The sequence below is a fragment of the Bufo bufo genome, chromosome 2, assembly GCF_905171765.1.
Source record: "Bufo bufo chromosome 2, aBufBuf1.1, whole genome shotgun sequence".
Classification (NCBI taxonomy): domain Eukaryota; kingdom Metazoa; phylum Chordata; class Amphibia; order Anura; family Bufonidae; genus Bufo; species Bufo bufo.
In genome coordinates, this window is record NC_053390.1 from 597275483 (window position 1) to 597298927 (window position 23445).

The 23445-nt window shown below is 49.1% G+C and overlaps 1 protein-coding gene across 8 annotated transcripts in view; it reads left to right on the forward strand.

The window, feature by feature from the left end:
• The first annotated feature begins 1225 nt into the window (after positions 1-1225).
• Positions 1226-23445, forward strand: part of CAMK2D (calcium/calmodulin dependent protein kinase II delta) — a 420621-nt gene continuing 398401 nt past the window's right edge. For 4 of the 8 annotated variants that reach the window (XM_040418340.1, XM_040418343.1, XM_040418341.1 and 1 more), the window contains exon 1: positions 1226-1843. In XM_040418340.1, coding sequence (XP_040274274.1) covers positions 1779-1843 — 65 coding nt within the window. In that variant the 5' untranslated portion in view covers positions 1226-1778. The remainder of the gene's footprint in view (positions 1844-23445) is intronic. The other 4 variants (XM_040418344.1, XM_040418346.1, XM_040418345.1 and 1 more) reach the window with 1 other exon arrangement.

The window sequence follows — 23445 nt, forward strand, 5'->3', positions numbered from 1 at the left end:
AAACTCCGGTAACAGGCAGAGCGGGTGGCGGCGTAACGTCACTCACTCACGTGACGTTCCTGCTCCACCCACTTTATGAATGAAGCAGGCGGAGCAGGCGCATCACGTGAGTAAGTGACGTTACGCCGCCGCCCGTTACCGGAGCTTCATTGTAAGGTAATAAAGATGCGCTGATTTAAAGTTACTGCCGGTTAAGGACCCGCAGGCATAGCGCCTGAACACCCGCTCCCGCCCGCATAGCAACGTATCGGCCTGATTATCGATAACTTTGATTAATCGTTGCAGCCCTACTGTGTGAGAACACTAAGGGGGCACTAAGGGAGCAGCACTACTGTAAGGAGGCACTAAGGGAGCAGCACTACTGTAAGGGGGCACTAAGGGAGCAGCACTACTGTAAGGGGGCACTAAGGGAGAAGCACTACTGTAAGGGGGCACTAACGGAGCAGCACTACTGTAAGTGGGCACTAAGGGAGAAGCATTACTGTAAGGGGGCACTAAGCGACCAGCACTACTGTACGTGGGCACTAAGCTGTAAGGAGGCACTAAGTGACCAGCACTACTGTAAGGGGGCACTAAGCGACCAGCACTACTGTAAGGGGGCACTAAGGGACCAGCACTACTGTAAGGGGCACTAAGCGACCAGCACTACTGCACGTGGGCACTAAGGGATCAGAACTACTGTTAAGGGGAACTGGGGGGGGGGGGGCAAAACTACTGTGTGAGAACACTGAGGGGGCATGACTAAGGGGGGAACTAAGGGGGAATAACTGCTGTGTGAGGCACTAAGGGGACATTGTACTGAAAAGGGGGCATTACTATTGCGTGGGGGCACTGCTTGGAAGTTGCTGTGGGAAATGGGTTAGACATTTGCTGTGGGTCCAGGCTTTTCTAGTCGTGCCCCTGTCCCCAATTATCACACATCCATGGGACCAGCAGATGTTAGACTATTTGCCATGATATGGTGTTCCCTCAAATTACACTCTGCTTAAATAGCGAAACTCTGGATACATGTTCCCCATCACTGTCTTCCCATAATCCTTTGCACTACATTTCAGATTCGTACTATGCCCATAAATACTCGGCAGCAGCACGATGAGAGTAGTAGTGAAACCGGGTGTAGAGTAATGCTTCCTGCGCACCAGGCAGGTGTACGCATCGCCATTCTCCCCATCCCCTCTGTGCCGGTATGTACCGCTGTTTGGCGCCTAGAGGGCGCTGTCCCCCACACACGGAGCGGGGCTGGGAGGCTCAGAGCGCTCTCCGCGCACATCTAACCTACATAACCCTGAGCCGCTCTTCCTGGGCTCCCATTAGCAGTAGCGGGGCGGGCGGCACAGGTAGCTGCATCTCTATGAGGCTCAGGGCTGCACATCTCCGAGGTGACCACTTGCTCTGGTAGAAGTTGGTCGCCGTAGTCACTTCCCCCTACAGCTGTCTGAGGTGACTGCAGCTCCTGCCGCTATTTATGTCACCCCCACACAAGTGACAGTGAGGAGAGACGACACTAACTCGGGCTCCATTGTGTTAGTGACAAGGACCGGAGGCCAGTGACCGTGCTGCGCGCCCAGTGGTGGCGAGGTGGAGGAGGAGAGGGGGACAAGGCAGAGAACGAGCCCGGCAGCAGCGGCACCGGCAGGCTCCGGCTAGGAGCTGTCCTGCGCCCTCGGACCTTCCGTCGCTGCCGTTTCTCGTGTGTGTTTGTGCGCTGCTGCGCGTCCCCAAGCACCCCGACCCTGCACCACCCGAGGAGGAAACCGGGGGGAGGAGGCGGCGGCGGCATGGCTTCTACTACCACCTGCACCAGGTTCACGGACGAGTACCAGCTCTTCGAGGAACTCGGGAAGTAAGTGCTGCCCCTACTGTCACCTACTGAGCGCCTAGCCCCCTCACCTGCTTAGCCCCCCTACCTGCCCAGCCCCCCTACCTGCCCAGCTCCTATCCCCCTCGCCTGCCTAGCCCCCCTCGCCTGCCTAGCCCCCCTCGCCTGCCCAGCTCCTAGCCCCCCTCGCCTGCCCAGCTCCTAGCCCCCCTCGCCTGCCCAGCTCCTAGCCCCCCTCGCCTGCCCAGCTCCTAGCCCCCCTCGCCTGCCCAGCTCCTAGCCCCCCTCGCCTGCCCAGCTCCTAGCCCCCCTCGCCTGCCCAGCTCCTAGCCCCCCTCGCCTGCCCAGCTCCTAGCCCAGCGCCTAGCCCCCCTCGCCTGCCCAGCGCCTAGCCCCCCTCGCCTGCCCAGCGCCTAGCCCCCCTCGCCTGCCCAGCGCCTAGCCCCCCTCGCCTGCCCAGCGCCTAGCCCCCCTCGCCTGCCCAGCGCCTAGCCCCCCTCGCCTGCCCAGCGCCTAGCCCCCCTCGCCTGCCCAGCGCCTAGCCCCCCTCGCCTGCCCAGCGCCTAGCCCCCCTCGCCTGCCCAGCGCCTAGCCCCCCTCGCCTGCCCAGCGCCTAGCCCCCCTCGCCTGCCCAGCGCCTAGCCCCCCTCGCCTGCCCAGCGCCTAGCCCCCCTCGCCTGCCCAGCGCCTAGCCCCCCTCGCCTGCCCAGCGCCTAGCCCCCCTCGCCTGCCCAGCCCCTCTATCCATGTACAGTATTGTATCTCCTCTACACATCTGTATGTACAGGATCTCTTCTGTACATACTGGATGGATCTCCTGTACACAGACCTGTGTTCACTATCTTACCTAAACCTACCCGCACCCCTGTCTACATGCCATCTTACATGCTTGCCTCGGCCAGGCGTGGGTCTGCATGTTTGTACATGTCATTTGCACGCTTGGGGTCATGTATGATGTTTGTGTTCTGTGTAAAAAGCTTCCATCCCAGATGCTTATGGACGTGTTGTGCTCCACCTGGTAAGGGAGGTGAAACATTTGTTGCGATATTGTAATTTTGTGTTCACGCCCCTTTTTGGCACTTACAGAAATCGGATCCTTGGTAAAGATGACGTGCGGGTGTCAATAGCTTCCTTAGAACAAGGAACCATGGAGTGAGTGCGCATTCATGTTTGGAGGGGGTGGGCACTACCAGGAGGGTTTTCTCACTCTGCAGAAAAGGGGGCTGCCAGCCATGATATTGGGAAGACCTGGTCAGGAGCCATCTAGAAGGCTTGGTTTTCCATGAAGCTCCTCAAATCATCCTCCTTTTACAGTGTACTGTGACACAGTGACGGGAATGGTTTGGGAAAACGGGTATTTTCCTCCCAGCGTGTGCTGCTGGGCTGATTTTTACAGCCAGGTGAGGTCAAATACTGGACTGGATTTTAATTGCTGGTCTGGGTTTTTGGCAGCACCTGGCTGTCCTTAAAGAGGACCTTTCACTAGATTAAAAAATCTAAACTAACTATAGACATGGAGAGCGGCGCCGAGGAATCTCCCTGCACTTACTATTATAGCCTCCGGTATCTTCACATGTTAGGCTCCACCCAGGGGAACCTGCCGGCTTCTTTCTCTCATGCTGTAGCGCTGGCCAATCGCAGCGCTCAGCTCATAGCCTGAGAGGTTTTTTTTTTTCTCTCAGGCTATGAGCTGAGCGCTGCGATTGGCCAGCGCTACAGCATGGGAGAAAGACGCCGGCAGGTTCCCCTGGGTGGAGCCTAACATGTGAAGATACCGGAGGCTATACCGGGCGAACGGAGCGGCGCCCAGGTATAACAGTAATAGTAAGTGCAGGGAGATCCCTGGGCGCCGCTCTCCATGTCTGTATACTTAGTTTAGATTTTTTAATCTAGTGAAAGGTCCTCTTTAAATAGGCAGCTGGGCTTAGCAGCAGTCTGTGTTGGGATCTGAGTAGTGTTGAGCGAACTTGTGTTTTAAAGGGACTCTGTCACCACTTTCTAACCCCCCCTTTTAAAAGTATTGTTATCTCCATGGCGCCCCTGTGATTACAAAGGTGTTGTTAGAAGATAAATTCTCCGTCTCCTTTTGATAAAAAGAGCTTTTATCTAACCTGTCAATCTTCTTGATAAGGTGCCCAGGGCGTTTCTGTTGGTCTCAAGCTGCCGCCCGCCGCCGCCGCTGTTGGTGCCCAGCTCCTCCCCTGATGCTTTCAGCGCCGCCTGAATGTAATGAAATACGCCTCCGGCTCTCGCTCAGTGCCCCCTCCTCCTTTTCAAAGATCCCGCGCGTGCGCACAGGCCTGTGCCTGATGCGCCCGTGCGGACATTTACAATCAGCCTCATTGAGCGAAGTGCGCGCATGCGCACTTCGCTCAATGAGGCTGATTGTAAATGTCCGCACGGGCGCATCAGGCACAGGCCTGTGCGCACGCGCGGGATCTTTGAAAAGGAGGAGGGGGCACTGAGCGAGAGCCGGAGGCGTATTTCATTACATTCAGGCGGCGCTGAAAGCATCAGGGGAGGAGCTGGGCACCAACAGCGGCGGCGGCGGGCGGCAGCTTGAGACCAACAGAAACGCCCTGGGCACCTTATCAAGAAGATTGACAGGTTAGATAAAAGCTCTTTTTATCAAAAGGAGACGGAGAATTTATCTTCTAACAACACCTTTGTAATCACAGGGGCGCCATGGAGATAACAATACTTTTAAAAGGGGGGGTTAGAAAGTGGTGACAGAGTCCCTTTAAGTTCGGCATTTAAAGTTCGGGTTATTGAAGTATCACGTTATGGATTCTAAATTCCGTTATGGTCCGTGGTAGCGGAATCCATAACGGGATACTTCGATAACCCGAACTTTAGACGCCGAACTTAAAACACAAGTTCGCTCAACACTAGATCTGAGGCTTGGTGCCAGGTTGGAGGGCTGAGACCCATGGGCCGAGGAAACGGGCCCCCTAAAGCCTGCCGTGGACTGCTTTGATTTAAACACCAAGACTGCAAAGTAACGCATTGTTTTGTGCATTTGCCTCAAGTGTGAATAAACACTGAAGTTTTGCGTTAAGAACTTGTCTTTTGCCTCTGTACTGCGTCCGCTTACCCCATCTACCAGAGCGAAACCCCACACTACATACAGGAATAGGCTTCGTAAGACACTGAGGAACCTATTCTGCTCCCTTCATCTGTGCTGATGACATAACCGAGAGCGGCGCCCACAGTTATGCTGGCCTCTGGCGGTATACAGAAATGTCATGTAAGAAAAGCTCTGTTCGCACAGTTTCTGACGGTATGACAGATCTGTTATCTGCAATCCTCAACACTGAAATTGCAACACTTGGAATTATGGAAGTCACAGGATTGATGGACATGTTAGGGCTCATGCGCATGAACGTATTTATTGTCCGCATTTTTTGTGGGTCGGATGCAGATCCACTCACTTCAGTGGGCCCGCAAAAAATGTGAAAAGCACATGGTGTGCTGTCCGCATCTGTATGTCCATCAGGCCGGTGTTCTGCCAGATTTCTATACCTTGCGAAAACACTATACCGGAAGTGATGCGGCCGCACCGACAGTGACGCGGCCGCACAGGAATCAGCTGGAGGAGGGTGTGTGCGGCGCTGCGCAAGCGCACATCCACTGGATTAGCAAAAAATCTTGCTGCAGGAGAAAGACTTCATGCGCGAAACCGTACACCGCGAGTGCGCAATTAGGGGTAGGTAGATTTTCCAGCTCAAAATGTTCCATCAGATCTCCCTACCCCTGAGTGCGCACGCACAAATCAGGAGCAGTTCATCCTTACCGCAGAGCTGAGTGCAGAATATCGAGGTCTTCACATAGCAGAGCTGAGTGTTGGATATTGGGGGACACCGCTTATGTGGTGACCCCAATATCCAGCACTCAGCTCTGCGGTAAGGATGAGCTGCTCCTGATGATTTGTGCGTGCGCACTCAGGGGTAGGGAGATCTGATGGAACATTTTGCGCTGGAAAATCTACCTACCCCTAAGTGCGTGCGCGCGGTGTACGGTTTTGCGCATGAAGTCATTCTCCCGTGGCGCTGCAATGATTCCTGTGCGGCTGCGCACCTTCCGGTGCGGCCGCGTCACTTCCGGTATAGCGTTTTCGCAAGGTATAGAAATCTAGCAGAACACCGGCTCCAAGTTTATGGGGGCCCTTTAGTGATAAAGACACAGTGGGTGCCCTTGTGGAGGTCATACTGTATGGAGGGGGCACTGGGGGTCATTATACAGAATAGGAGGAACTGGGGGTCCTTATAGTCTGTGAGGAGGCCACAGGGGGTCATTATACTGTATGGGGTGCTACTGGGATCATTATACTGTATGGCGGGCACTGGGGGACATTATAATGTGCGAGGGGCTCTCACACAATATAGTGGCCCCCTCACATATCTATCATTGCTGAAGTGCAGGGAAGCCTGCGGTCTTTTCATTCACTAACCGCAGCTCATCTCCCTGCACTCCTTCTCTACTTTGGCCCGGCGCAGCAGGGAGACACATGTGATGACGTCACTCAGTGCACTGTCCTCTGCACCCCCAAGATCCATGCCTCAAGTGCACCGCACCCCCAAGATCCATGCCTCACATGTGCACCGCATCCCTTATCCCTGTGGCTACAATCTATCTGCACATTCAGATTTAAATCTATCAACTTCATTAAAACCTGAAATCTCTGGATCTGGAAGCAATATAGACCATATACTGTCCAGCAGAGGGGTCCTCAGGGTCACAGTCCAGTTCAGCAGGGTGGATCAAACTCCATGCAGAGTGTCTGGTGGGATCCAGCACCTACCTGCTGCTCTTAGGCCCCTTGCAGCGTCGTGGATTAGGTCTGGATGCGTTGCGGGAAAATCGTGCGATTCTGCAAGCAAGTTCAGTGAGTTTTGTCTGCGATTGTGTTCTGTTCAGTTTTTTCCGCGCGGATGCAATGCGTTTTTCACGCGCGTGATATAAAACTGAAGGTTTACAAACAACATCTCTTAGCAACCATCAGTGAAAAACGCATCGCACCCGCACTTGCTTGCGGATCGCAGCCCCATTTACTTCTATGGGGGCACGGCTGCGTGAAAAACGCAGACTATAGAACATGCTGTGATTTCCACGCAACGCACAAGTGATGCGTGAAAAACATTGAAATTAATGGGTCAGGATTCAGTGCGGGTGCAATGCGTTCACGTCACGCGTTGCACCCGTGCGGAAAACTCGCTCGTGTGAAAGGGGCCTTATAGCTCCAGAGCCCAGGGGAGCACAGCTCCAGGTGCCTAGCTTCTCTCCTCCAGCTCTACACGAACAGAGTGCTGGCCACTCAGCTTCTCCTCTCCCCTGACATCGGCTCCAATGTGTACATCACATAACCATGCCTCCATGCAAATATTCAATGCCCTCCCCCCCTTCTACTATCAAACACGCCCCCACCGCATCCCGCAGAACGCGTGTCTACTACTGAGGGATCGGGACGGGGGGGTGGCTAGCCCTCCCCCCTTGGCACACACTGCGCAGTGGGCCCTAGCACTTGCATGGCATCCACAAAAATATAGAACATGTCCTATTTTTGATAGAAACCCTTTAAAGAACAGTCCTATCACTTCATATCACATATTTAGGTGTCAGACACTAGCGATCCGCTAGTGTGTGCTCTAACAAACCATCCTAATATGATAGGTTTTGGGGCAGCCGTTTTGCTAAAATAACAACTTATATCTATATGCTAATGAGCCTCTAGGTGCTATGGGGGCGTCATTAGCACCTAGAGGCTCCGTCTACCTTCCTAAACTGCCGCCGCCCAGCGCGTCCCTCCAGCCCGCCCATCTCCTGCTGAATGCGATCCTCTCCGTGCGCGTCTCTGTTCTGCGCATGCGCAGTGAATGTCTGACCGCTTCCCTGCTCAGACATCTCCACTGCGCCTGCGCCGATGACATCATAGTGCTCCGAGGAACAGGCGCAGTGGAGATGTCTGAGCAGGGAAGCGGTCAGACATTCACTGCGCATGCGCAGAACAGAGACGCGCACGGAGAGGATCGCATTTAGCAGGAGATGGGCGGGCTGGAGGGACGCGCTGGGCGGCGGCAGTTTAGGAAGGTAGACGGAGCCTCTAGGTGCTAATGACGCCCCCATAGCACCTAGAGGCTCATTAGCATATAGATATAAGTTGTTATTTTAGCAAAACGGCTGCCCCAAAACCTATCATATTAGGATGGTTTGTTAGAGAAGACACTAGCGGATCGCTAGTGTCTGACACCTAAATATGTGATACCAAGTGATAGAAACCCTTTAATGAGCGTGACGGATTAGGTCCGGATGCGTTCAGGGTGCATTCAGTAAAACTCGCACCATTTTGCAAGCAAGTTCAGTCAGTTTTGTCTGCGATTGCGTTCAGTTGTTCAGTTTTTTCCACGCGGCTGCAATGCGTTTTGATGCGTTTTTCACGCGCGTGATAAAAAAACTGAAGGTTTACAAACAACATTTCTTAGCAATCTGTGAAAAACGCATCTCACCCGCACTTGCTTGCGGATGCAATGCGTTTTTCACGCAGCCCCATTCACTTCTATGGGGCCAGGGCTGCATAAAAAAACCTCGCAGAATATAGAACATGCTGCGATTTTCACGCAACGCAGAAGTAATGCGTGAAAAACAACGCTCATCTACACAGACACATTGAAATGAATGGGTCAGGATTCAATGCGGGTGCAATGCGTTCACGTCACGCATTGCACCCGCGCGGAAAACTTGCTCGTGTGAAAGAGGCCTTAATGTTTTGCAAATGATAAAAAATGTAACCAAATATTGAAAACCTCTCGATTCATTCAGTATTGAGTGTGAGTTCCATGAGCAGACATACATTCACTTACATGCCTTCCGTGCTATTAATAGGGTTATTAAAGGGTTTCTATCACTTCGTATGCCATAATTAGCTCTCAGACACTAGCGATCCGCTAGTGTCTGCTCTGGCCAACCATCCTAATATAAGAGCTTTTTGGGCAGCCGTTTTGCTAAAAAAATAACTTTTATAAATATGCTAATGAGCCTCTAGGTGCTATGTGGGCGTCATTAGCACCTAGAGGCTCCGTCTACCTTCATACACAGCCACCGCCCAGCGCGTCCCTCCAGCCCGCCCATCTCCTGATGAATGCGATCCTCCGTGTGACGCAACGGACGAATTCTCGCGCATGCGCCGTGCGCGGCTGTATTCGGCGCATGCGCAGAGAATGTCTGACCGCTTCCCTGCTCAGACATCTCCACTGCGCCTGTTCCTTGGAGCACTATGACGTCATCAGCGCAGGCGCAGTGGAGATGTCTGAGCAGGGAAGCGGTCAGACATTCTCTGCGCATGCGCCGAATACAGCCGCGCACGGTGCATGCGCGAGAATTCGTCCGTTGCGTCACACGGAGGATCGCATTCATCAGGAGATGGGCGGGCTGGAGGGACGCGCTGGGCGGTGGCTGTGTATGAGGGTAGACGGAGCCTCTAGGTGCTAATGACGCCCACATAGCACCTAGAGGCTCATTAGCATATTTATAAAAGTTATTTTTTTAGCAAAACGGCTGCCCAAAAAGCTCTTATATTAGGATGGTTGGCCAGAGCAGACAGTAGCGGATCGCTAGTGTCTGAGAGCTAATTATGGCATACGAAGTGATAGAAACCCTTTAATGGTTGTCTGAGAAATCTTCTGCACTGAATTCACATGGACACGCAAATCATCAAGATCTGTTGCTGGCTGCTACCCTCTCAGTTGCCGACCAATGATGTCCCAGATGTGCTCAATGGGAGACAAGTCCGGAGTCATTGCAGGCCATAGCAGCACGTTTAAGCCACGAAGGCTGCTCACAGTAGCACAAGCAATATGCACCTTGGTGTTGTCCTGTTGAAAAACAGCTCCTGGGACACTTTAGAGAAACAACCGTACCGTTAGTTCCATGACCAAATACATGTAATGCCGAGGTGTACCTGACATGAACACTAGAGGGATCCAGCTTTTGTACATTATCCCACCCCACACAATAATACCTGGAGTAGGAACTGTGTGACGTTGTCTTGTGAAGCCCTCTTCATTGCATTGACCACATGCACCATGATAGCCTCTGAGAGCGGTGCTGTGAGGTCAGTGTAACACATGTAGCTGGACATCTAGCTCATAGCCCAGTGTTGTGCAGACTTGTTCTAATGGTTTGTGTAGACCAGGCATGCTCAACTTGTGGCCCTCCAGCTGTTGCAAAACTACAACTCCCATCATTCCCGGACAGCCTACAGAAGGGCATGGTGGGAGTTGTAGTTTTACAACAGCTGGAGGGCTGCAGGTTGAGCATCCCTGGTGTAGACAATATTTGCCGCCCTAGGCTTGGGATGTGACCTCCAATTCACTTGCAGCACAGAATGGATCACTATATGCCATTCTTCTAATCCGATGATCTGTCCATGAAGAGTTTCACCTCTGTGCACCTCTTGCTGTTCGTTGTTCTCCAGACCACCAGGACACACAAAGTTGAACAGTTCTGACATCTTGTCCTAGGTGAGTAGAGATCTGCCAAGGTGTCTCATTTCAAGGATTCTGTCCCTCTTTGTTGACGTCGCCGAAGAGGAGGCATCACACAATCATCCAACATAACTTGGTCCGATTTTTGAGGTTTCATGTAGCCAAAAAACTTTGCTTTCATTCGGGCTTTTATGCCGCTCCCACATGCCACAGATTAGAGCTACACCAGCTACTGTCTTGATTTTCATAACTTTATTGTTTGTCTTTCTTGGTGTTACAGTTTTGACAGTTGGCCTGATAGAATTCTGTGGGTTCTTTTTTTACTGATTTGTATAGAACAGATCTGGTCATGAGCCATAGCTTTTGTATTATTTCCATCGCTGGAGCTGTCTTGCACCACTGTAAGGCCTCATGCACACGACCGTATGGCTTTTTCAGTGTTTTGCGGTCCGTTTTTCACAGATCCGTTATTCCGTTTTTCGTTTCCGTTTAGTTTTTCTGTATGGCATATACAGTATACAGTAATTACATAGAAAAAAATTGGGCTGGGCATAACATTTTTAATAGATGGTTCCGCAAAAACGGAACGGATACGAATGCATTTCCGTATGTTCCGTTTTTTTTGCAGACTCATTGACTTGAATGGAGCCACGGAATGTGATTTGCGGGCAATAATAGGACATGTTCTATCTTTCAACAGAACGGAAACGGAATGCATACGGAGTACATTCCGTGTTTTTTTTTTTTGCTGAACCATTGAAATTAATGGTTCCGTATACGGAACGCAAAAAACGGCCAGTAAACGGGAAAAAAAAACGGTCGTGTGCAGGAGGCCTAAAGGAGATGCATTGCAGCAGCCCCGTTGTTTGGATTGGTGGAGGTTCTGGCACCGATCAGGAAGAGATCCCAGAGATATGCCAACAGCTTCTGTTACATGAATAAACCTTTGAGTGCCTGGCAGCAGTCTTGACCGTGCTAAACTGCTGACAGCACCACTGTTGTCTGTGTCCATAGCCACTTAGGTGTTTGGTTGTTCACCAGGGCACGGTCGGTGGTCTTGTCTCGTCACAGTGTCATCCCCTGGATCGCCCAGGGCACGGTACATTCCTGGTACGCCCAGGTCCTCCTGCTTTTCTCCTTCTCTGTTACGTGGGTCTCTTCGCACCTTTCAGCCTACCAACTCGTCCTGGTTATTCTGTACTGTCTAAGGGGCCATTCTCCGGCCGCTCCTCAAGTTGTTCTATGCTCTTTTTTTTTTTCCCCTGACTCCCAGGTTCCCCATGTAAGTCTTCCGCCTTCGCGGGCCACTGCTACGCGCAGCCTCTGTCTCATGGTAATGCGCCATCGCTCCTTTCCCCCACCTGGTACACTCAGGTGATCTCCTTCTGTCAATAACCAATCAGATACGCTCGGATTGTTTACTTGACCCAGGGGTGCGCCCCATCCTGGCCAGTTCGCCTGGTTCAAACAGGTTTGGGGTCATCCTTTATTCTGCACTCTCAAATTCGCCTGTTGCTCTTTGTTTTTATTTTCAGGGTTTTCCCTATTCCCAGGTTCCTATCGGTCCTGTACAGGTAAGTTCTCACTGACACCGTCAGCGTACACCTCGGGTCAATGTTCACAGTTAATTTGACTCTTCGTCTATCCGGCCAGGTCAGGTTCTGCTAGTCCGTGTTACGGGTTCTGTTTCGGGTACGTGTTTATCTTCGCCTTGCACCTCTTCGGTCCCGTTACTCCGTCACTTTATTAATTTTTTTATCTGTCACGCCATTTATGTTTCAACAGCTCAACTATGTCTCGGGCCTCGGATATAGATGACAGCCTATCTGTCTCTGAAAAAGTCATGTCAGGCCAAGCTGGTCCATCGTCCCTAAGGAGTTGGACCATTCCGAAGTTGCTGGCGGAGCTTAACCGAAGAGGCATCCCGCATCCGGCCACCGCCAGAAAGGCAGAGCTATACAAGCTCCTCATGGTCAACACTAGCCCTTCTGTGGTTCAACCGGAGACATCTTCCATTCAGCTCTCACTGGTACAGCTGCAGTCCCCTTTGAATTCGCTGGTCGACTCTGTGGCTGACGTTCGGGCGAGAGTGTCAGAGCTAGAGTCCAGGCCACCCGTGGCACCCCCGGCACCCGTCTCGCTGACCGCACCGTCCACTTCGGTTTGGCTGACACCAGGTACGCCCAGGCCCATTCCCCAGCTGGCCCCCTTGCATTTCATCTTTGACAATCTCAAGAGGGACATTCTGGCAGGGAAGGACGTTAATCTGGCATCGATCCTCATTGCCGCCCAGAATGTGCCCGAGAACAGGGTGATCAATTGTGGGGATGTGTCTGTGGTCCTCAGGGCCAAAGACTCTCGGCTTAATCGCAAATTGTCTATCCCTGAGTTTGTCCTAGCGTTTAGCCTCTTCAGAGACGTTGTCTGCACCGCACAGCCAGAGAGGAGGGAAGAGCTAGACAGCTACTTGTACCTGGTCACTGACCTGGGTCACAAGTATGGTGGTTCAGCCTTCTACGACTAACATCGTTCCTTCTCGGCTAAGGCGGCAGCAGCCTTGGCACAGTTCCAATATGTCACCAGCTGGGCCTCCATTGACACAGAACTCTTCTGCCGTCACTTCGCGGGCCTCAGGGCACCCACCTGCGCGATGTGCCAATTTATCTTTCACACGTCTGAATGGTGCCCAAATAACGTTCACTCAGGACAGGGCTCTCTCTGGGGAACCTCCGGGTCTCAGCAGACCATGGACCCACCAGCAACGAGCGAATTGATCTGGTCTGAGGTGGAGAAAAGTTTCCTCATAGGCCCTTTCCCACTAACCCCTTTTCTGTCATGGCGCATCAACCCAATCGGCCTAGTGTCCAAGAAAAACACTAATAAAAAAAAGGTTGATCTATGACCTGTCCACCCCTCACGTTTCTGCTAATCCCATCCTTAATTCTCTCATTCCGTCTGAAGAATTCGCCATGAGGTACTCCTCCATAGACGACGCCATACGAGCCATTCTGTTGCATGGCTGGGGCGCTTGGTTGGCAAAGGCGGACATCGCCAATGCTTTCAAGCTCCTTCCCATCCAACCGCAGTTGTGGCAGTACTATGGCATCGAGTGGGCCGGCCAATATTACTTTGCCAACAGGCTCACGTTCGGCTCTAAAAGTAGCCCCTGGTTATTTGACCAGTTTGCCAAGGCGCTTCACTGGATCTTGGTCTATCACGGTGGCCTTCAGACGGTCATCCATTACCTAGATGACTTTCTGATCGTTGAGGGCCCGCAGGGCGGATCTGGCATTCTCGCTGTCTTCCTTGAGATGTTCGCTAGTCTAGATGTTCCGGTCGCCCAGGCCAAGACTGAGGGTCCCGCCACTAGGGTCTCGTTCCTGGGCATCATCCTGGATTCTGTTAGCCTGCAGGCCAGCCTCCCGGAAGAGAAACTCACTCAGTGCCGAGAGGTCATTTCCCACGCTGCCTCCTCCGGGTGCCTCACTCGGGTCGAGTTACAATCTCTTCTGGGCCGGCTTAATTTCGCCTCGAGGATCATGCCCCAGGGAAGGACGTTCGTGTCGAGGCTACTCCAGCTTCTTCCCTCGGCACCCGAACAGGACAGCGTCATCCATTTGGACGGCCAGGCGTTGGCAGACCTAGCCATGTGGGAGTTGTTCCTCTCCCGGTGGAACGGCATCTCCCTCTTCGTTCCTCCGTGGTCACCCTCCTTCCCGACTATGTTTTCGGATGCAGCCGCATCCTGCGGTTACGCAGCTATTTGGGGTTCCCATTGGCTGGTTGACTGTTGGCCCATGTCCATCCTGGAGGATGCCGAGTCAATCTGCACCTCCTCCCTGTTGGAGTTATACCCCATTGTCGCAGCCGCTCAGGCATGGGGTCATCTCTGGGCTAACTCGCCTGTGATGTTTGTCACAGACAATCAGGCTTTAGTTGACATCTTGGCCAAGGGTAGGGCTAAGTCCCAAAAGATCATGGCGCTGTTGCGCCAGCTGGTATGGCTTGCCCTGTCCCACAATTTCCATTTACACTGCAGCCACATTCCGGGCCAGCGAAACGCCGCGGCTGACGCACTATCCCGGTTTAATTTCACACTCTTTTTTTCAGGTCATGCCAGAAGCTGATCCACTCAGATGTCCCACCCCGGCATTCAGTTCCCTGACAATGGGCTAGATGCACTCGTCTCCTCAGCAAGGGACCTGGCACAGCAGTCCCTCGCCCCAAATACAGCCAGGAACCATCAATCAGGCCTGAGAACCTACCGGGAGTCTTCAAATCTGCACCCGTAGGGTGGCGTAGCGGACATCCCATACATTATGGCCTTCATCGCCCATTGTCATCACCATTTGCATCTCTCATACAACACCATCAAGTTATACCTTGTGGGCATCCAACACCACACCATGCTCCACAACCCGGGGGGGGCTCAATTTTTTTCTGCGCATGCGGTCAAGGCCACCTTGCATGGGGTCCAGAAAGGTAGGGTCAATCCCCCGTCCAGTAGACAGGTGGTCACAGAGGAGATATTCCGAAAGATGTCTTCAGCCCTGAATGGTGCCCCTTTTGGGCCCTTCTCCAGCTTAGTCATTAAAGCTGCTATATACTTGGCCTTCTACGGGTTCCTTAGGCCAGGCGAATTCACTTGCAGTTCAGCGGGGCGTAGCGGTCTGTCCAAGGAACAGCTGGTGTGGAACCGGGACCATTATACGCTTAAGCTAACATCCACTAAGACAAGCCAAACAGGTCCCCCGGTTGAGGTTACTTTTTTCCAGTCTGGCAATAAATGGTGCCCGGTACAAGTCTTCATGAAGCTCCCCCTCACAGCCCACTGCTACCACATCTTAATGGCTCTCTCACCTCAGCGCAATTCATCAGCCATATCCGTACTCTTGCCTCTGGCTTAGGGTTTGACCCCGGCTCTATATCTGGCCATTCCTTCCGCATTGGAGCTGCTTCTGCGGCTTCCCAGCACAGGGTCCCCGCTCATGTCATCCGGAGAATGGGAAGGTGGCACTCGTCTTGTTTCACCAGGTATATACCTAACCCGCAGGTAGAAATTTCGCAGGCCTTTCAGTCCCTGGTGTTATGAGTTAATAAAATTCTTGAATTAACTATCTTGGTTTCCTTTTTGCCCCCTTATAGGCTGCTCTAGTACCCGGTTCCAGGCACACCTCAGCCGGTTAGGTTCAAGGCGGGCACGCATGCCCGAGTCCGAATTATTAGCCACGACCACAAGTTAGTAAAGCTGAAGCTCAGCCTGCATTTGTGGGAGGGGCTTGAGCCTTTATCAGCCCCTCTCTCCCTCACCTGGTAGGCGTTCCGGTCTTCAACCCACCCGCCCATTCCCCCTTATTTCTTAATCTTCTCCTTTAGGGCAGCCCCCTTATAGGCTGCTCTCGTACCTGGCTCCAGGCACACCTCAGCCGGTTAGGTTCAAGGCGGGCACGCATGCCCGAGTCCGAATTATTAGCCACGACCACAAATAAATATATTAAATACAAGAGCCGCATAAGAATCCTGACTGGCTGACACTCATATGTCTGCAATGTATTCATTTCCCTATGGTACATAAGTGTATTGCAGTTCTGTTTAAATTCAGAATCGCAGGCTTTTCTCTGCCCGTGGCCTCATCTGTTCTACAGAAGCCTTTCCTTATGGCTGATCTTCTCTGTATATGACACTCCCTTATTAAGGATGATCCGGCCATAGCTGTGCACGGCCAGTATAGATACCCACGCCACCACTATGATCTGGTTGGTATCAGAGCAGGAAACCTTTCCTGTTGTGTGCCGTGTTATCAGCGCTGACAGTGTGTATGTAACAGCGGAAGGCACACGAGGAATCCCTCGCCCCAAGATCTCTGCTTCAGGCCTCTTCATACGAGCGATACTGATTGTATCAGGGTCACTTCAGGGAAAAACTGATGGTTTTGAAGCCAAGTTCAATGAGTTTATTTATTTATATATTTTTTTTCTGCGATTGCGTTCAGTGTGCGCATTTTCAGTCCGGGTTCCATACGTTTTTCATGCATGTGAAGAAAAACCGAAGAATAACATCTACATCTCCTAGCAACCTTCAGTGAAAAATGCATCACATCCGGATGTCTTCTGTTTTTCACACATTCACTTCTAAACGCACTTAAAACACACAATATAGAACATGCTGCGTTTAATAAAAATCCTGAATGCAGAATTCATTTGGGAGCAAGAACGCTGATGTGTACAGACCCATTGAAACAAATGTGTCAGGATTGAGTCCGGTTGCTACGCATTCACTACACGCATCACATCAGGAGGGAAAAGACGCTCGTGTGGAAGAGCCCTTACAGTACAAGCAGTCAGGAGCAGCAGGGTATGTCATTGGCTCCGAGCAGCTTGATGGTTTGTGCGAGGAGCTGCTGTACAGTGATGCAGCCTCTGCTTCCGTTATCCCTCAGCTGTAGAAATAAAGCAAATACTGGCATATCTCCGCTGCTGATTCAGTCACATGGAATGTAGGTCACCAGCAGAGGAGAATATTTCATCGGGCTTGTACTTGATTTCCAGGCATTTGCAGGCTTCCCCCTGTGATGGCCTTTGGGAGGTCATTACATTGCTACCTGTAATCAAAAGCAGTAACGCCTAAGGGGAATTCCTCTTGCAGTTATCTTGCCCAGACCTTTGAGTGGTGGCCCTAGTAGTTAGGACCTTGGCTACTCTGTTTCCTCTTGTGCCCTGGCAAGACAAGATTTAGATCCGAATGTTAGAAATTGGCAGGGGAGTTATAATGCACAGTCATTCCTTTGCTTTGGGGTCACAGCTCATCGACCCTGCCACTGTTATTGGAAAGCTTGACACGATAGGGCCCAAATGTGTTACAGGGCCCATCTGCATGCTACTGTTTTTATACTATTCCTGCACACTTTTGTGGCTGCAGGATCTTTGGGCCCCCTCAGCTTGATACATGTGCTATAGACTTCAGGGCTCTTTGTCCTACTGGTCTTGTATGACATCTTTCTGTGTGAACTCATTTACTTGTTTAATGTTGCCTACTTTGTTTCTAGGCATATCCATGGTTTAAAACCGTGTGATATATGCCTGTATTACATAAATGTTTATATTGTTAGTCATTTGTTAGTACTGCACTGCTTGTGCTGGAAATTTTCCCTCCAAAGGCTGATAATACCATATTCTGGACTTTAAATCAGGCTTTTTATTTCCTTTTTAACCCTTACTTGCTCCAAGCATGGCAGGTGCCTGCTGTGTAATACAGCCTGCATCCGGAAGCAACGACTGGGATCGGTTATAACACCAATCGCGGGGCTCTAATTGGTTGTCATGACAGCCTGGGGCCTTGGGAAAGTTTCCAGGCCTCTTATGACTAACTGCCTGAAAAGCCTTGCCCAAGGCAAGGCTTCTCAGGCAGCGTATCAGTCCATTAGACTGTAATAGTATTCTATTGTGGTCTATGAAACAGGACATCAGAAGACATTTCATCTTAGGAGACCTGAACATGCTGTTCAGGTCTCCTAAGATGAAATGTAAGAAAAATAATTCAAATCCTCCCCTTTTCTCAATGTTACATATAAATAGAGATGAGCGCTTCGCTTACTGGTAAAAGGTGAATTTCATTATGGATTTCGTTACCACGGACCATAATGCAATTCTATGACTGAATGCATAACGGAATCCCTTTTAGAGGCTTTTCATTATTCATTCCGTCATAATAGAAGTATATGGGCTGCAAAACGGATCCGTCTGGTTTACGTTATGCAGGGGAGTCCTCTACTGCATAACGGAAACGTGACGGATCCGTTATGCAGGCCATAGACTTTTATTATTACGGAATACCTATAAAGGCATTCCGTCATAGAATTGCGTTATGGTCCATGGTAATGGAATCCATAACGCAATTCACCTTTTACCAGTAAACGAAGCGTGAACGAATTTCATAACCTGAAATTCGCTCATCTCTACATATAAACATAAACAATAAAAAATAAATGCAACATGCATCGGTGTCTGAAAATGTCTAAACTATTCAAATTAAAAAATATAATTCCTCCATGTTTAACCCCTTAACGCAAAATGCTGTGCATGTACAGCGGGGGATGCATTGCCAGAATGCATTCTGCCGTATATGCACAGCGGGATGATCGGGCGGGTGTATTGTAATGCGTTACAGAGGGGATCAGACCCTCAAAAGTTGAAGTCCCAAAGTGGGACAGAAATAAAGTTAAAAAAAAAAAAGTGTTTTGAATAAAAAAAATTAAGTTTCAAGTTAAAAACAATAAAAATAAAAAAAAATGCCCCTTTCCCCAGATTTTATAAGAAAAAAATAAATAAAAAAAATGACCTAACCCCTCAGGTGAGCACCGTTAAAAAAAAAAAAAAAAAAGTGTCAAAAAAGCCATATTTTTATTTTATTTTTTTGTCACCTTACATCACAAAAAGTGTAATAGCAAGCGATCAAAAAGTCATACGCACCCCAAAATTGTACCAATCAAACTGTCATCTCATCCCGTAAAAATGATACCCTATCTAAGAGAATCGCCTAAAAATAATAAAAGCTATGGCTTTCAGAATATGGAGACACAAAAAAAATTATTTTTTTTGGGGTATTGTCGTGTCCGTAACAACCTGCTCTATAAAAATAGCTCATGATCTAACCTGTCAGATGAACGTTGGAAATAACAAAAAATAAACAGTGGCAAAACAGCTATTCTTTTGTTACCTTGTCTCACAAAAAGTGTAATATAGAGCAACCAAAAATCATCTGTGCCCTAAAATAGTTCCAACAAAACTGCCACCTTATCCAATAGTTTCCAAAATGGGGTCACTTTTTGTAGTTTCTACTCTAGGGGTGCATCAGGGGGTCTTCAAATGTGACATGGCAAGTTAAAATTATCCCAGTGAAATCTGCCCTCCAAAAACCATATGGGGTTCCTTTCCTTCTGCGCCCTGCCATGTGGCCATACAACAGTTTTTGACCACATATGGGGTGTTTCTGTAAACTACAGAATCGGGGCAATAAATATTGAGTTTAGTTTGGCTGTTAATCCTTGCTTTGTTAGTGGAAAAAAATAAGTTAAAATGGAAAATCTGCCCAAAAAAGTGAAATTCTGAAATTTCATATCCATTTTCAATTAATTCTTGTGGAACACCTAAAGGGTTAACAACGTTTGTAAAATCAGTTTTGAATACCTTGAGGGGTGTAGTTTCTAAAATGGGGTCACTTTTTTGTAGTTTCTACTCTAGGGGTGCATCAGGGTGGCTTCAAATGGGACATGGTGTCAAAATCTGCCTTCTAAAAACCATATAGCGCTCCTTTCCTTCTGCACCCTGCCGTGCGGCCATACAGCAGTTTTTGAAATGGGGTCATTTTTGGGTGGTTTCTACTCAACTGGTCCTTTTAAAAAGTGGGTTTTGGAAATTTTCTGAAAAATTTCAAGATTTGCTTCTAAACTTCTAAGCCTTCTAATGTCCCCAAAAAAAAAGATCCAAACATGAAGTAGACATATTGGGAATGTAAAGTAATAACAATTTTAGGAGGTATCACTATCTGTTTTAAAAGCAGAGAAATTGAAACTTGGAAAGTTGTGAATTTTTCCACATTTTTGGTAAATTTTGGTATTTTTTTTTTTATAAATAAAAATAAAATATTTTGATTCAAATATACCACTGTCATGAAGTACAATACGTGATGAGAAAACGTGATGAGAAAACAATCTCAGAATGGCTTGGATAAGTAAAAGCGTTTTAAAGTTATCATCACATAAAGTGACACATGTCAGGATCAAGTCTGGTCCTTGAGGTGAAAAAAGGGCCCAGTCATTAAGGGGTTAAGTTTTTTTTTTTTTTTTGTCACTTTGTCTCTCCCCCCTCCCAAAAAAAAAAATGTAATAAAACGTGATAAAAAATTTGTATGTACCCCAAAATGGTGTCAATAAAAGTTCACCCCTAAAAAAACAAGAGCTCTGTAGACCGCAATATAAAAAGTTATGTGCTTCAGAATATGGCAATTCAAAGAGTTTAAAGTAGTAAAGCATAATAAATGCTGTATAAATTTGGTTATCAACATAATCATATTGAGCCATAAAGTAAGGTCGTCAGGTCATTTTTAGTGCGCATCGAACAAAGTCCAAGAAACCTTGGTGGAATTGCGATTTTATTTATTTATATACTATTTTATTTTTATTTTTTATTTTTCACTGCACAAAAAATAATTTTCCAGTTTCCCAATACAAGCCATGGTAAAATAGGTAAAATAAACAGTGCTATTAAAACATATGACTTGTCCTGCAAAAAACAAGTTCGATCCACATTTTTTGCAAGTCAGATGTGGACCCGTTCACTTCAATGGGGCTGCAAAGATGCGGGTAGCACACCATGTGTCTATTCTGCATCACCCGCAAAAAAATAGAACCTGTCCTACACTTGTCAATTTTCTGGCCAAGGATAGGAATGTTCTGTAGAGGGCAGAGACGACGCCATGTGACCTCGCTGCCATCCCCGTCTCTTGAGTTCTCCTGTGTACCACACCTGCAGTCAGTGACAGCATCCAGCATCGTCTCGCGCCTCTTGGCCTGAGGAAACACACTGTAGCTGTCATACGATGGCCGCGCTCTGTTCCTCTGTGGCCAGCTATTGGTACAGGAGCAGGAATTGCATGAGGTAGTTAGGAATAGACTGCTCTGCTCACATGTTACTTCTGAATTGCAGAAGGCGCACAATAAGGTGCTGCTGGGACTTCTGTTCGAGGGGGACCTGCTGTGGTTATTGGGGTACCACGGAGGAAAACGAAACCAGTCTCTGCTGTGTCTAATGGGGGTAGTAGGAGGGAGTGATCGCCTTTCTTTCCTGCCCTGATTGATGGAAGGTTATCCTGGCTGTCTCAGATGGATGACCACTGACATACTCCAATACACTAGTCACACACAATGATGGGCACATCCGCAGTGACGTCCTGTCCTCACCTATGGGCCCCACTGTGTGACAGTTTATTTCCCTAGTGTGGGTTTTCTCATCTCATGCATTCATGACTGAGGTTGGAATCTCCGTCTTATGCAGAAGTCAGGGTGGCTATGGTTATTCAAACAGCTGAGCGGGCTGTACCACCCATAAGTACTACAGAGTGAAATACAGGATCTAAATTGCTTGGTACACTCTAGTACCAGCATTAAAGGGAGTGTGTCACACCCCACCCCCCCAGTCACAATGCAGTGCATTACTACATGGATATACAGTACAGACCAAAAGTTTGGACACACCTTCTCATTCAAAGAGTTTTCTTTATTTTCATGACTATGAAAATTGTAGATTCACACTGAAGGCATCAAAACTAAGAATTAACACATGTGGAATTATATACATAACAAACAAGTGTGAAACAACTGAAAATATGTCATATTCTAGGTTCTTCAAAGTAGCCACCTTTTGCGTTGATTACTGCTTTGCACACTCTTGGCATTCTCTTGATGAGCTTCAAGAGGTAGTCCCCTGAAATGGTTTTCACTTCACAGGTGTGCCCTGTCAGGTTTAATAAGTGGGATTTCTTGCCTTATAAATGGGGTTGGGACCATCAGTGGTGTTGATGAGAAGTCAGGTGGATACACAGCTGATAGTCCTACTGAATAGACTGTTAGAATTTGTATTATGGCAAGAAAAAAGCAGCTAAGTAAAGAAAAACGAGTGGCCATCATTACTTTAAGAAATGAAGGTCAGTCAGTCAGCCGAAAAATTGGGAAAACTTTGAAAGTAAGGGCTATTTGACCATGAAGGAGAGTGATGGGGTGCTGCGCCAGATGACCTGGCCTCCACAGTCACCGGACCTGAACCCAATCGAGATGGTTTGGGGTGAGCTGGACTGCAGAGTGAAGGCAAAAGGGCCAACAAGTGCTAAGCATCTCTGGGAACTCCTTCAAGACTGTTGGAAGACCATTTCAGGGGACTACCTCTTGAAGCTTATCAAGAGAATGCCAAGAGTGTGCAAAGCAGTAATCAAAGCAAAAGGTGGCTACTTTGAAGAACCTAGAATATTACATATTTTCAGTTGTTTCACACTTGTTTGTTATGTATATAATTCCACATGTGTTAATTCATAGTTTTGATGCCTTCATAGTCCTGAAAATAAAGAAAACTCTTTGAATGAGAAGGTGTGTTCAAACTTTTGGTCTGTACTGTATATGCTTTGCGGTAGTAGTGACATGGTATGGCAGAGTCACATCAACACTGCCATGCTGGGGTGGACCCGGTGATCCCATGATTGCTTGGTCCAGTAGAGGCAGCAGCATTGCCACAGCCCCTGTACAGTCTGCTGCACAGTACTCACTGTTTATACCTGTACAGTGATGAAAAATTGGGATATATCCATACATAACTGCCAATGTGCGGACAACGGACTTCGATTCTTTTCTTGATATGTCTCAAGTGAATGGGAGCTGAGCTGCAGTAAGCCAGTAAGCGGCTGCTGGTGGAGGTGCCTGGTGTCAGACCCCCACTCATCTGATATTGATGACCTATCCTGATGATAGATCATCAATATTTCAAGGCTAGCGAATGAACATTCAGCGTAGGTTTGACCACGTGACAGGAGATCTTGTCTGTCTTAGGCTTCGTTCACATCACCATTCAGCCTTTCCATTCTCCTGCCCCGTTTAGGAGCAGGAGAACGGAAAGGATGGATTCGGCACATAACTGAGCCAAACGGAGCCTACGGACCCCATAGACTATAATAGGGTCCGTTAGGTTTCTGTTCAGAGGAAGATTTTGGAGCAGAGACAAAGTTGTGCGTGCAGGACTTTTGTCTCCGCTTCAAAAATCTTCCTCTGAGCGGAAACCTAACGGACCCCATTATAGTCTATGGGGCCCGTGGGCTCCGTTCGGCTCAGTTATGTGCTGAATCCGTCCTTTCTGTTCTCCTGCTCCTAAACTGTTACTTGTACAGAATAAGGGCTCATACACACAGCTGTCGTTTTTGTCCCCGTCCGATACACGTTTTTGGTGGGTCGGATGCGGACCCATTCATTTCAGTGAGGCTGTAAAAGATGAGGACAGTATTCCGTGCGCTGTCTGCATCCGCACCTCCCTTCCGCAGCCTCGCCAAAAAAAAAAAAAAATAGAACTTGTCCTATTCTTGTCTGTTTTGTGGACAAGGATAGGAAGT